The sequence below is a fragment of the Cynocephalus volans genome, chromosome 1 (assembly GCF_027409185.1).
Source record: "Cynocephalus volans isolate mCynVol1 chromosome 1, mCynVol1.pri, whole genome shotgun sequence".
In the NCBI taxonomy this organism is placed as follows: Eukaryota; Metazoa; Chordata; class Mammalia; order Dermoptera; family Cynocephalidae; genus Cynocephalus; species Cynocephalus volans.
In genome coordinates, this window is record NC_084460.1 from 265,994,514 (window position 1) to 266,007,921 (window position 13,408).

A 13,408-nucleotide genomic window follows, 5' to 3' on the forward strand; every position below is an offset into this window, starting at 1 on the left:
CTTGAGAGCATGGTCCCTTGATGGGGTCTCCAGGCCTCCTAGGCAACCAAACTCCCAATGTGGCCTGTGTTTCCAGGGAGGATGAGGCTTCCTCGCCTGGCCCGTGAGGAGGCTATAGTTTGACATCTTTGGCAACCAAGATCCAAGAGTATTGGTAACTCAGGAGCTCAAGAAATATCTAACCCCAAGGTGTAATTGCTGATTTTCACATGCTAGGAGCGACCAGCTCATCACTGTATTATTACATGCTTGAACAAGTAGCCCTAGGGCTCTGGCAGCGTCTCTGTCCTATTCAACCTTTCAGAACAGTTACTGTTCTTTACACACTTTGCTGTTCGCCAGGGAGGCACTGCTGCTCCATCTGCTTGAGAAAGGCATCAAAATAGTCTGGACTTGGGCCGACCCCGTGCCGCACTCGGGAGAGTGCGGCGCTGGGAGCGCAGCAGCGCTCCCGCCGCGGGTTCGGATCCTATATAGGGATGGCCGGTGCGCTCACTGGCTGAGCACGGTGCGGCCGTCACAAAAAAGACAAAAAAAAAAAAAAAAAATAGTCTGGACTTGGAATCATCAACACGTCTCAAGAGGGTCATGCTCGGTCTTCCTACGAAGCATGTCCCATCAGTGTTAAGACTAAGACAACCCACCAGGGACTGGAATGCGTGTAGGGTCAGGACTTGCAATTTTTGAAAAGGTGATAAGATAAAAGCTAGGGGATGAATTCCCCCAACATTAAAAAGCTGCAGTAGTTTCTATTTCACATGCAGTGGAAATTTTGTTGCTCTCTTAGGGTAGACTGTTCCAGCATTCCAGGGAAACAGCTATTCTCTATCTCAGCCTGGTGGTTGAGGAAAAAAAACATGTGAAGTTATAAATAGGAATTTCATAGGGCACAGACTCAGATGTGCAAAACAAGTAACTGCACCTTTCTCTGGGTGCCTGTGATCTCTCATTATCATGAAGATTAAATGAGCTGGTACAGAGAGGCATTCTACCTGGCATATACTTGAGTACTGAATAAAGGTTAGCTATTACACAAATTTCAGCATGCACACACACACGCACACATACATATTTAAATTCTATCTCAAGCTCCACTCCACCTGGCAGCAGAAACTCAGTCCTACTCATTTGAAAGGACACCCAGAAATACAAAGTTCTTGTCACAGACTGTGGACAACGGCACTGGGAGAGCACATTCGCCTTAGGCTTCCCTGTCTAGTGTTACTGTCTTCATTCCTGGCGTCTCTACAAAGAGTTTCAAAGGCCCGTTTTGAAACCCAACCTGAGCACTGCGTAGCTTCTTTCATGCATGGCTGCCACAAGAGCCCTGCCCTGAAGGCAGGGAGTGTGCACTGCCTCGCCGACATCTGAAGAGCGCGGAGAGCAACTTCAGCGGTTAAGCCCACCAGCGAATAGTCCACCATTATCCCACCACAACGGAAACATGACTTTTCTCTGTTACTTTACAATTCCCATGGAGTTTCTGCTTATGTCAGCTATAAGCTGATGACTTAAATCTCCGGTCTGGACGCCTCCCCTCACCTCTGGATTCCTATTTCCAACTGATATGTGCACTTGGAAGTCAAATAGGCAACATAAACTGAGCAGGTCCTGGAGAGAACTTCTGATTCCCTTTCCCCCATCCCCAGTGCCATTTCTCCAGTCTTCCCATCTCAGCAAATGGCACCACCATTCACCCAATTGTTCAAGCCAGAAGCCTGGTATCCTCTCTTTCCTTTACCCTCCTCCCATCTAATCTATCAACTGATCCAGTTGGTTCTACCTACAAAATTCATGACAAGTCTATCCCCTTCTTTCCATTTCTGATGTCACCACCCTACACCGTAGTCTAAGTCACCATCACCTCTAGCCTGGCATACACAGAAATGGCTTTAGATCTAGTGTAAATGCTACCTTCTTACCAGCAATAATTCATTCTCTATACAATGATATGATCTATGTAAATCACATCATGCGACATCCTAGCTCAGAGCTCTCTGATGCTTCCCTTCCCACTTCCAAACTCGTTCTGGCCACTGCCATCTCTCTGACCTTCTCTCCCACCACCTTGCCCTTGTCCCCACACTAGCCACACTGGCACACTTTCTGCTGCTTTAACATGCCACACTCATCTCTTCCTGTGTTTGCTACTCTTTTCCCATGCCTTCTCTGGTGGGCTTGTCCTTCAGGATTCAGCTCAAATGCTCTTGGGCACTGGCTACCTAAAACTAAACTAGTCTCTTAAGTCACTTTGTATCACTTTACCCTGTTTATCACATTATGAATCATTTCCTGAAGGTTCCTTGTTTCTCTAGTTATTATCCTGCATATTAGAAATACATGGAATTTACGTAGTACTTTACAGTTTCCATGGAACACACACATGCACGCACACACACTCACACACACCTCTAAATTCCATGGGAAAAGTGATCTTGTCAGGCAACAATAATATTTTTGAACAAATAAATTATTTTATTCTGTCATTCATTCCCATGGAATTCATGTGCAAGAATAAAATTAACTACTCATAAATGTCCTAATCACAACATGTAATTTCAAACTTCCTAGACTTTACGCAAATGGTTCCCTCTGCTGAACAATGTCCTTTCTTTTTTTTCTAGTGAACTCCTACTCATCCTTCAAAACCCTGTTCAGGCAAGGAAACTCAGCAGGAATGACGCTAGGAACTGTTGAGGCAGCAAGATAGGGAGTGCACAGCCATATTGCCTGATTGGTGAGGTCAGCACTCGGGGCTTAAAGGAAGACTGGAGCACGGATTGAATCTCTGAGGACAAATTGTGCCCCAAACCTGGAGTCCTCCCTCTCCTTAAGACAGAAAGCAAACAAGGCAGCCTCAAATATCCAACAGTCCACTCGTAATCTCCATTTGCATATCTTTTAGGCATCTCAAACTTGTGTCCAGATACAATTTATGACTAGAAGAAAGCCACATGCACCCACTGCTCCCCCCAAGAGCTTGACTCCCCTCTCTCTCTCACACACACCTACATCACATCCAATCTGCCAGCCCCCTCCCCCCCCCACACACTGGTCCACACATCGTAGTCTCTTGACCGTGCCACTGTCATAATTCTTATTATCTCCCTCACACTTGCCCCCTCCTTCATTCTCCACATAGCAGCCAAAGAAACTTTTAACACATAAATCAGATCCTATCACCCTCTGCCCAAAACCTTCCAGTGACATATCACATCCTAATTAAAAGCTTCAACAAAATTACCACTATGCCTACAAGGCCTCTATACATAATCTGGCCACTAATTACTTCTCTGGCCTCATTTCCTACCATGTTTCCATCTGCAGCACAGGAAGGAGGTTAAAGGTGCAGACTCTGGAGCAACTCTGCCACTCACTGGCTGTGTGATGTTGGCAAGTTGCTCTGAATGTCTCTGTGCCTCAGTTTCCTCACCTGTAAAGTGAAGGTGATGATGATACTATCTTACCAAGCTGTTGTAGGATTAAAGAAGTCCTGAGAACAGTTTCTGGCACCTGGCAAGCCTATGTACATGATTGTGGTTTTAAGTAATTTGATGTTTTGAACCCCTAAATTTGAAAAAAACAGCTGAGTACAAAAAAGATTAAGGAAAGAGAATATACTTGCAGGTTGTTTTAATCTAGTTTTAAAGAGACACTCGTATGAGGACTTTCGATATGTGCATGGTACAATCTCCATCTGCCCTTTAACACAAGAAAAACCTGAAAAAGAATTAAAATCTCATGAGTACAGATAGCATTGTATGGATTTTTAGTTTGGTTAGTTTAAAAATAATAATAATAATAGCTTGCTGAAAACTCACTTTTTATTTAATAGTCCCTGGCTTTAAACACATTCCCCTGGAGAAACCAGTCCTGTGCTCCGCAGGGAACATGGGAAGATGCTGCCTTGACTCACTCATGGGAAACAAAGAAACAGGCGCTGCCAAGAGCTACTTGAAGTGTTCGTGGGCTGGCCGGGCGGAGAGCCCTGGTTGGCGCTGCTCATCTAGCAGTGCAGCTATAAGTCACCCTGTATCTGTCTGCCGCTGTCAGTTTGGGCTTCCCCGGGGCCCACAGGCCTCCAAGTTATTGCTCTAACATATCTGCTCTTTAAAAAAAAAAGTCTATCCTGGTGAAGGCTTTTTTGGCATGATGCCTTACCTTGCCAATTCTGATGAGCTGATTTTTTTTGTGAATGGAAGAAAGGTAAGTTTATGACATGATTAATACGAATTTTCATATGCCAGGAATAAAAGCCAAGCTTTTTTTTTTTTTTCTCCTTACTACAATTCTATTTCTTAACCTCTCTTTTCTGTCTTTCCAAGTCATATCTAGTGGTATGACTTGAACATGGGTCAAGTTCAAGTTTGGTGCAAAACTATTATAGCGTGAGGGCATTTGCTCTCTTTTTATTTTTATTTTGAATCAGTGAAAAACTCATAATTTTATTTTTTATATTATGATGGGAGTGAATTCTGACAGTTTGGTTTCAGGACACAGATGTGAAAAACTATGTCATTCTCCCTTTGTTTATTAGCTCTACTTGAATTCACCAATGCTGTTTTATTAGAAGGCACATATGACATTGAGGATGATAATAACAACTCACAAGTGATTTTAGTTTGCCTTAATAAATTCCCTCAGACTGGTCAATTAACCTGGAGGCTGAAGTGCCCCCTGCCTGGGCAGTGCAGTAAGCAGGCTAGCTTCTCTATTGCAGAAGAGATGTGACAACTCCAATGCCTATCTAGGTTGTTCTCAATCCCGTGCTTTAATGAGTAAAACAAATGAAAAGTTTGAGGTGCTTTAAAGTCAGAATGCATATCTAATTGTCTGGGACAACTAAGAAAAGAACTAGTAAAATAATAAGACAGAATATTTTTTAGAGAGTAATTTGTTGCAATAGTTTTGCTTCTCAAGCCTCAGTTATACTGGATTGGTGATGCTCTTTCTGAAAGAGGAAATAAAACTTTAATAGAGGCAAAAATTCTTGGGAATTCTGCCTGTTGAATAGCAAGGACAGGTCATTTTTAGAAAACTTATGAACTAATAAATAAAAATAAAAACAAAAGAAAAGAACTAAGAAAGCCTGGGTTTAGCAATCTTGAATGACCTGAAGCCAACTGGATCATCAGAAAAATAATTGCTGATTTGTAGTAATTCGAAAGCTAAGAACTTTTCTGAGTGTGAGGAAAATGGCCTTTACTGCTTTACCTTTATTGATTGATAAAACCATTTATGCTTTGAAATTGTATTAGAGTGAGCATTCCCTCTCAGGTTTCCAATCTTTTGAATTCAAAGCTGATATTTTGGTGTTTTTACTTACCCACTTGTGTTTCACAAATCTCAAATAGAAGTTACAGTGGCAGAAGAGGGGAAAATATACACCACTCTTTGAAGAAATATTTGTTTGCTCCTTCTAAAGACGCAGGGGCTCCCGTTGAGAAAAGCACACCCTCCGTCAGTGGCTCAGTGTCAACACTGCACAAGGCTCTTTCGTTTCATAGTATTTTATTTCCTTCTTTTTACTCCCCATCTTCTCTTTATTTCCCTCCCCCATATGCATCCACTCTTGTGCATTTTAAATTTGTATCCTTCCCATCTACTTTCTTTCTTCTTTTTCTGTGGTGGCTGGCTGGTACAGGTATCGAACCCCGGACCTCGGTGTTACCAGCCCCATGCTCTAACCAGCTGAGCTAACTGGCCAGCCCACATCTACTTTTTATATGGTTATTTAGAAATACAGGTGTATCCTTGAAATGTAGAGAGTGTGTGTGTTCTTAACCTACACAAATGGTGTTGTGACTTATGAATCTCCTTTTGTTTCTTTTGTGACTCGGCACTGTTTTTGAGGTCTATCTGTGTTGCTCTTTGAAAACTTGGGCTCATTACTTTCAAATGCACAGTTCTCCAAGGTGTGCATATCCTTCATTTGCTTATCTGGTCCCCTTGAGGGACATGTAGGATGCTTCCAGTTCCCCAGTACCCCAAGAAATGCTGCAGTGAACATCCTACAATGTGACTCATCACTAACACTGGCAAGAGGATCTCTGTGAGATTGCAGCAAAGGTCCTGCCTGGTGACTTTTCACAATACTGCACAAATTACGTTCTCTGCAATTCACTGCATGACGGTGCTGTTTCCTTGCCAAGATATGAATCACCAATATATGATGTGCCATGCTTGATGCAATCAGACTTTCTAAATGTTGCTTATCAGTTGGGCATAAGCTGTCATCTCACTGTTGGTTTCGTTTGCATCACTCAGATGACTAATGAGCTCGCTCCTCTTTTCGCAGTTACTAAAAAGGCATTTGTTTCCTAAGTGCAGCGTTTCTCATATGATTATGGAAATATATATTTTAAGTGGCTGGTCATCCTACGTACTCAATATGTCAGAATTGCAGTTGGCAGCCTTTAATTAACTTCCCGAAGTCTAATCTTGCCATAGTTTGTGCTCTTTGGGCCTGAGGCATTGTCATGATTGAAAGGGATGCATTAAACCACGTGTTGCACTGAATTTATTGGGAGACGTCTACTATTTACCTGGAATGTAGTATCAGATAAATCGAGGTCTTTGGGGCACAGACTAGTGTCATCAGGCCATGCTCCCCAGTGGGGGAGGCAGGGATAAAGCACAGTACTCCTGGCTTGCCCATCAGCATCCCCTACACACAGTAAGATTCAGAGTGGAGGAGTGCTGAACTCATCTCTGGGTGAGTAAGTCTTCTGCGGACTTGGAAGGAGATTTGGAAATAGGAGGCCTTGTATGAAGAGATGATGTGGTTTGTTGCCTTTTTCTGAGGTGATTTTTTTAAAAAAACACTTTTGAGTGGAACAGTGTCCTCTTTTTCTGGGTTCAGTGTTGCTATCCTTCCAGGTAGGTTTCTGTCCAGCTTCTGGGTCCCTCCAGGGCCAGGGAGGGCAGATGGCTTTTGTCTCGTGTGCCAGCTGTGATCTGTTGGCAGTAACAGCCTATAGCCTGCCATGGGGGGCAGTGTTGCGACTCATGCCCCTTCTGCTTTCCCTTCACATATGGGTGTGGGGGACAGGAGTGGCTCTCTTATGACATACTGAATTAGCTGCATAGGTAGGAGAGCAAAACCCCTAGTTTTAGGAAATCTTCTCTGGCTAACGTTTTTGTGACTTTCTTCAGCTGCAAGTTATCTGAGCCAATTTTGTAATATATGTGTCTGATCCCTAGCTGGGTCCTTTCCAAGTAAGTCTGAGGAAAAACAATCCAGAATACATAATTGTCACACACACATTGGAAAATTCAGAGACATTGAAATAACGCTCCACTATTTCTTCAAAATTCGGGTCCCAAGTGTTAGAGAAAAAGATTTTCTTTGTTACTCTTTTTTCTGTAAAGCCACCACCTATCAAAAACATGCTTTCCAAACAATAAATAGAATTGCCATAACATGTTGGTATTATCTTCCTAAAATCCCTTCTCTCGTTTTACAATGAAGGTAACAGAGAAGAACGCTGATCCTGAAATAAATCTACTTTTCTACCTGAGGAAAGTCCGTATCCTTTTATTTTACTGTAATCCATTCTAATTGGGTGATAAAACGTGAACATGGTAAGACTTATCAAGATAGTCACCTGTATTTGCTCTAGATAAATAACCTCGTGTTCCACTTGTACAGTCTAGTTGGAGTTCAGAGAATGCACCCAAATACGAGAGCTTCCTGTTTTCCTTTTTGTATTTTTTACCTGAGCAAAACTGGAAGAATCATCTCGTAAACCACGAGTGTGTTTGCTTTGGAAATAACTTTATGACTTTTGAGCCCCACGGTAACCCTAACAACGATTTCACACTCAGGAGTGTTAATGTAAAAATGTCTAGCCACACTTTCGTCCAGCCCAGTGTCCGGGGGAATGCATGTCCCTGACAACAGTGTCCCATAGGGACATTCTGCTAACTGATTCTTTTCTCTCTTTTTGGCAGCTGGCCAGTACCACTGACTTATTCTACACCTTTAAAAAAATCCTTTTCAGAGACAGAGAAAACAAAGATTTACATATATATATTTCAAAATTCCTAAGTATAGTTAATGCCCAGACCTCCACCTCTGGTCTGACTCCCCACTCCTCCAAGACCTTCACTACATAGTTATTCAAGGGAATTTTCTTGATTTTGAGTGCAACTATAGAGGGGTGTTACGAGGGAGTGATTGTGGCAGTGGTTACAGAAATCTGGATAAGTTCTATAGTCTGGTCATCAGTATTGTACTAATGTCAGTTTCCTGGTTTTGATGTTGCACTATAGCTCTGTGAGATGTCATCAGTTGGGGGAAGCCGGGTGATGAGTATACAGGACTGTCTATACTATTTTTGCAACTTCCTGTAGGACTATAATTATTTTATAATAATAAGTTAAAAATACATACTTATTGAACACCTACAAAGTGCCAGGCTCTAGGGATCCGGTGGTGAGCACAACAATATTATCCCTTCTCTCTCTTTTTGCCTCGCAACAGACACATCTAAAAACACTACTCCATCTCTCCCCGTTCTTTCCTTGCCAAACTTATCTAAGAAATAGCCTGTACCTGATGCCCTGATTTCTCTCCAGACTCCGTGTCTCACCACTTACCCCTTACAATCTGGTTTCCTACCGCGTCATTTTTCTACTCTAACCAGTACTGCCTCCTGATGTCCCTATTCCACTCACACTGCTGACAGGCCAAAGCCCCATCCTGGTCCTGCCATCTCCCACTTACCCAGTTTCAGAGTCTCACCATTAGTCAGCAAACCCATTGCTACCCTTTTCTATCATTTCAAATTCACTACACACTTTACCATGCTTTCTCTGGACATCCTAACATGAAGACATTCATCTGTATTCGGAGCACACTGAAAATTCATGGACACCCAAGTAACCATGGCCAGAACCAGCCTCAGGCAAAATCACCCCCAGCCTCCCAATTCCCCATCTCCCCAGCACCCCCTCCATCCGTCCCTTTCTGGTGCCCGACATAAGTAAGTAGTTCTGAGTAAGTAAGACTAACCCGACCCATCCAGGCCCCAACTTGTCATTAGAGTCAACAGTTCTGAGATGGAGTCAGGGATGTTATGTTTAACTTGTTCCTCAAGTGGGTGATTCTGATGAATGGCCAATACAGGGAATGAATATTTGTGGATAACCACAGATTTTCTGCCATAGTTAGAACCAGCAGAAACCTACTTCACTTTCACAGGATTCTCTCACGGCTCCTTCCAAAGCTCTGAACCTAAATTTAAATTCATAACTTAATATTTTTTCCTTAAAGCAGGTTCTCCATATGATTAAAAACTTCAGACTCCCACAAAACCCCAGTCTGCTGCTGACTTGGGCCCTGGCTTGGGTGTCCTTCCCAGAGTGGGATACAGTCACACAAAGAGCGGAATTTTTTTTTTTTTTTTTTTTTTTTTTTTTTGTCTTTTTCGTGACCGGCACTCAGCCAGTGAGTGCACCGGCCATTCCTATATAGGATCCGAACCCGCGGAATTTGTTAGGAGGCCTCCCCATCTCCCTTTCGCCATTCCACCCGCTCCCTGCTCACGGTGGTGGCGCACGTCTCCCACTGCATCGCGGCCCCACGCAGTGCCCTGTCCGGACCTATGGGGTGCAAGCCGTGTCACTGTCCCCCGGCACCTCTTGGCTGCCCTGGCGATCTGAACTGCGGGACCCCCGCGGTGAACGGCCCACAGCCACGTGGGGCATGGGGCGGGGGGTGGCATGCCAGAGCGGCCTCATCTCGTGCGATCCTGGCTCTAGGATAAAACTGGGGACATGGGGGCCGACCCCGTGGCGCACTCGGGAGAGTGCAGTGCTGGGAGTGCAGCGATCCTATATAGGCGCTCACTGGCTGAGCGCGGTGCGGGCGACACCAAGCCAAGGGTTGCGTTTCCCTTACCGGTCACACACACACAAAAAAAAGAAAACAGCAACAACAACAAAAACTGGGGACATGGGACGTCTCAGAGCACCCGCAGCTTTTCCCTGCGCACCCCCTTGGCTGCAGCCTGACACGTCTTGCCGTTCTGAAAACAATTCCCACTTCATTCGGCGAGCACATTTCATCAGGGGTTAGAAGTAAACAGGCAGACACTGCCTCCGCCCCCGTCTGGTGGGGGAGCCACGGCCACCGGGAGCCACAGCCACCGGGAGCCACAGCCGGGAGCGCCCCGCTGCGGCGCGGGGAGGGAAGACACCGGGCTGGGAAGGCTGGGCCCAGGGTGGTCCAGTCAGCCGCACGGGAGCCAGAGGCAGAGAACACAGAGCCTCTGAGGAACTGAAAGTTTATCCCGAGGGATGTAAAGAGCAGGAGGTGGAAAGGGGAGGAAACGAAGGAGAGGTAAGCAATGAGATCCTTGAAGCGAAGGGCCCGCTCAGAGTCTGCTGCACACTCCCTGCCTGGCACTGAGGGAATGGACGACCAGGTTCCAGTGTAAACTCCAGGTCCAACCGCACTTGCTGGCTGTCCCATGTAGTCTCAGGGTAGCTTCTTCTAGATGTACTGTAGGGCTGTCTATTTTGGGGGCTCTGAGAAAGCTCTTCCACATAAAAGACCCAAAAACAGACTCTGAAGTATTGTATGTATTTGACCTAAATAGGGTTGCTGGATTTAGCACATAAAAATACAGTACGCCAAGTTAAATTTGAGTTTAAATGCATGGGACATACTTACACTAAAGTATTATTCGTTGTTTATGAGAAATTCAAATTTAACGGAGCGTCCTGTATTTTATCTGCAACCTACCCACTGATGAGCTTTAGGATGAGTCAGCAGCACACAGAAGTAACTGAGCCAGGCACTTCTAGTCGGGGTGGGGGGCGGGGGCTTTGGGGTGTCCAGAGGACAAAACGGCTGGGAGAATGCCTTAGTCGCTTTTCACTCAGGGCAACTTCACAAGGCGCATCACAGAGCTGTTTTAAGTTCTGACAAAGTAAAAAGCGACCTCCATCTTTGAGGCAGGCAGCACCTAGTTTCCTTACTTGGAAATTTCAGGACACCAAAAGCAGAAATACAGGATCTCCTCGCCTTTGATGCTCTATTCATTGGAACACTTTAACTATGATATGAACCACGTTCCTTTCAGCCCTCTGCCAGGCGGTGTAAAGCTTGACTTGCCAGATCCTAAGAGGGCACAGCTGGCTCAGACTGAGGACAAAAGGACAGAGGAAGGGGGTACAGCCCCTCTGGGCCACTGCGGAGAACTCCTCAGATCTTTTCTCCAGCCACCCTGAATGTCCTGACCTTGTATTACCTCTTCATAAGCACCAGTTTCCAAGATGAAAATTAGTCTTCACCTCCACCCAAGCCAATTATGACCTCCACCCATGAAATCCTTTTTACACTTCACCCAGGAAAGTTTCCAAACAAATTCCAGTAGATTCTTGTACAGCCTGAAATAGAGGATTTGCATATAATCTGTTCTCCCTTTGTGAAAATATGCAAACGTCTTACAGGAAAAAGGTACACAGTGATTGTTGACATTACTGGTTCAGGAGCCATAGTTGTTAAAGTAATATTCTCCAGTTGCATAAGAAGGTGAAAGCATTACATTGCTGTACAAGGGAAAGTTAAGTCTCTCGGGAGGATCTTGCTAAGTTCTGGACACAAACCACTCACCACCACCGCTGCAGCAACATCACATGGGTCCAGAATCCATTGTCCACAATTCTGAATTCCAGGCTTTTTCATAACTCATTTGGATGCGAACCCTGACTGCACTGGTGTGAGGCTCTATGTAGTCTTCACATGTCCCGCTTAGTGTGAATGTCCATGTGGCTCACTGCAGAAACACTAATGTGTTTTATTACAAGGTGCTGCCCTAGAACCACTGAGAGTGCTATATTATTACCTTTCTAAAATGCAAAAAATGTTAAGTTCAGAAATGCGTCTGGACCCAAAGTTTTCGGATAAGGCAGTGTGGGTCTATCAGGATTTCTTCCTACCTTTCACCAACGAGCTCATTTATAAGCAAAAAGCTAAACAATCTCTTTAAGCAAGGAACCTTGGCCAACTTGGTACAAGACTGAAGAAAACGTGTTGCTTGTTATCCGCATCCAAGGGAGAAAAACATAAAAACCAAAGAGCCGGGGCTGCCCTTTTCCTTGATTTCCTTTCTTCAAGTCCGTCTCACAGGCACTAAATATGCCTGTGGAGGAGGAGGCTGCGGGGCCTGCACAGTGATGGTGTCAAGATACAACCCCAAGACCAAGAAGATCCAGTATCCTTTGCATTGGCCTGGCCCCTGCTCTGGGCTGAGAAGGGCTGGAGTCTCCCACTCTTCCTGTTGCTGTGCTTCTGCTGTTCCTCCGCTCCTCTCTCCAGGGGTCTCATACACTCACACTGCCTCCAAGCCTGCTCTCCTGCCACCTCCTAACTGCCAGATCTTTCCCACAGATGTTCTTCCTAGCAGAATGTATCTGTCCTGTGTGCCAGTCTCTCAGGGCTCTGCTCTGGGCTGTTGTAAGAATACTTTCTTTGTTTTTTAGTAGGAGGTTTCAGGGTGAGAGTCAGGCAAGAATGGCTCAATGCAAAGAAGTGACAGTCCGGGTGGAAGATTTAGGTCTTCAACATACGCCAAGAAGAACTGTTTGCCAGGAAGGGCTGAACGAGACCTTCAACTTACTATGTGATTGAGCAGCCTCTCCCTTTCCTAAAAATGTAAATTTGCTCCCTGACTGAATGTGGTCATGAAGGAGGACTTGTCTAGCATGATTTCCAAGGTTTAGTCTTGGGTGACTGCGTGGTGCAGTTCACAAATCAGGGAACTTGGAAGGGGAGGGGAAGAGGAGAGGAAAGAGGTAAGATTAGCTTGGGACACATCACATTTGGGGTGATTGCGAGACACCTAAGAGGGATTGTCCAACAGGCATCTAGATAACAGGTCTATTAACTTAGAAAAGAAGTCTTATCTGGAGCTATAACTTATTGGAAATTATTGGCATAAATAATAACAACAATCATAATAAAAATAATTAGCTTCCCCCTCCTCACAGGAATACTGTGTTGAGAGAAATAACTAACATTTATTGAATGCTTATTGTGTGCCAGGCACTATTTAAAGTAGCTTACATTTATTATCATATTTAGTTCCCCAAACAACTTCAAGTTAGGCATTACTATCACTGACATTGAAAAAGAGGAAACCGAGGCAAAGAGAGTTAAATAACTTGCTCAAGTGTTCATAGGCCAGTTAGTGGCAAAGGCAGGTTTTCAGCTCAGGCCACCAAGAAGGTAGCAGGAACTATAGGAGAGTGTATAAGTGTAGGACACTATAGAACAACAGAATGGGAGATTGGCAAAGAAAGAATCCCCACAAAGGATTCCTAGAGGGAGTGACCAGAGCTGAAGGAGGAACATCAAGAGGAGAAAAATCCAAGAATGTAGAAGTGTTTCACTAGCATG

General features: G+C 44.6%; 1 protein-coding gene across 1 annotated transcript in view; it reads left to right on the top strand.

The window, feature by feature from the left end:
* Window positions 1–4,152: 4,152 nt before the first annotated feature.
* The window catches only part of LOC134382234 (aldehyde oxidase 4), a 63,169-nt gene continuing 53,913 nt past the window's right edge, over window positions 4,153–13,408 (top strand). The window contains exons 1-3 of the mRNA XM_063102640.1: window positions 4,153–4,206; window positions 7,472–7,529; window positions 12,128–12,224. Of these exons, the coding sequence (XP_062958710.1) occupies window positions 4,153–4,206; window positions 7,472–7,529; window positions 12,128–12,224 (209 nt within the window). The remainder of the gene's footprint in view (window positions 4,207–7,471; window positions 7,530–12,127; window positions 12,225–13,408) is intronic.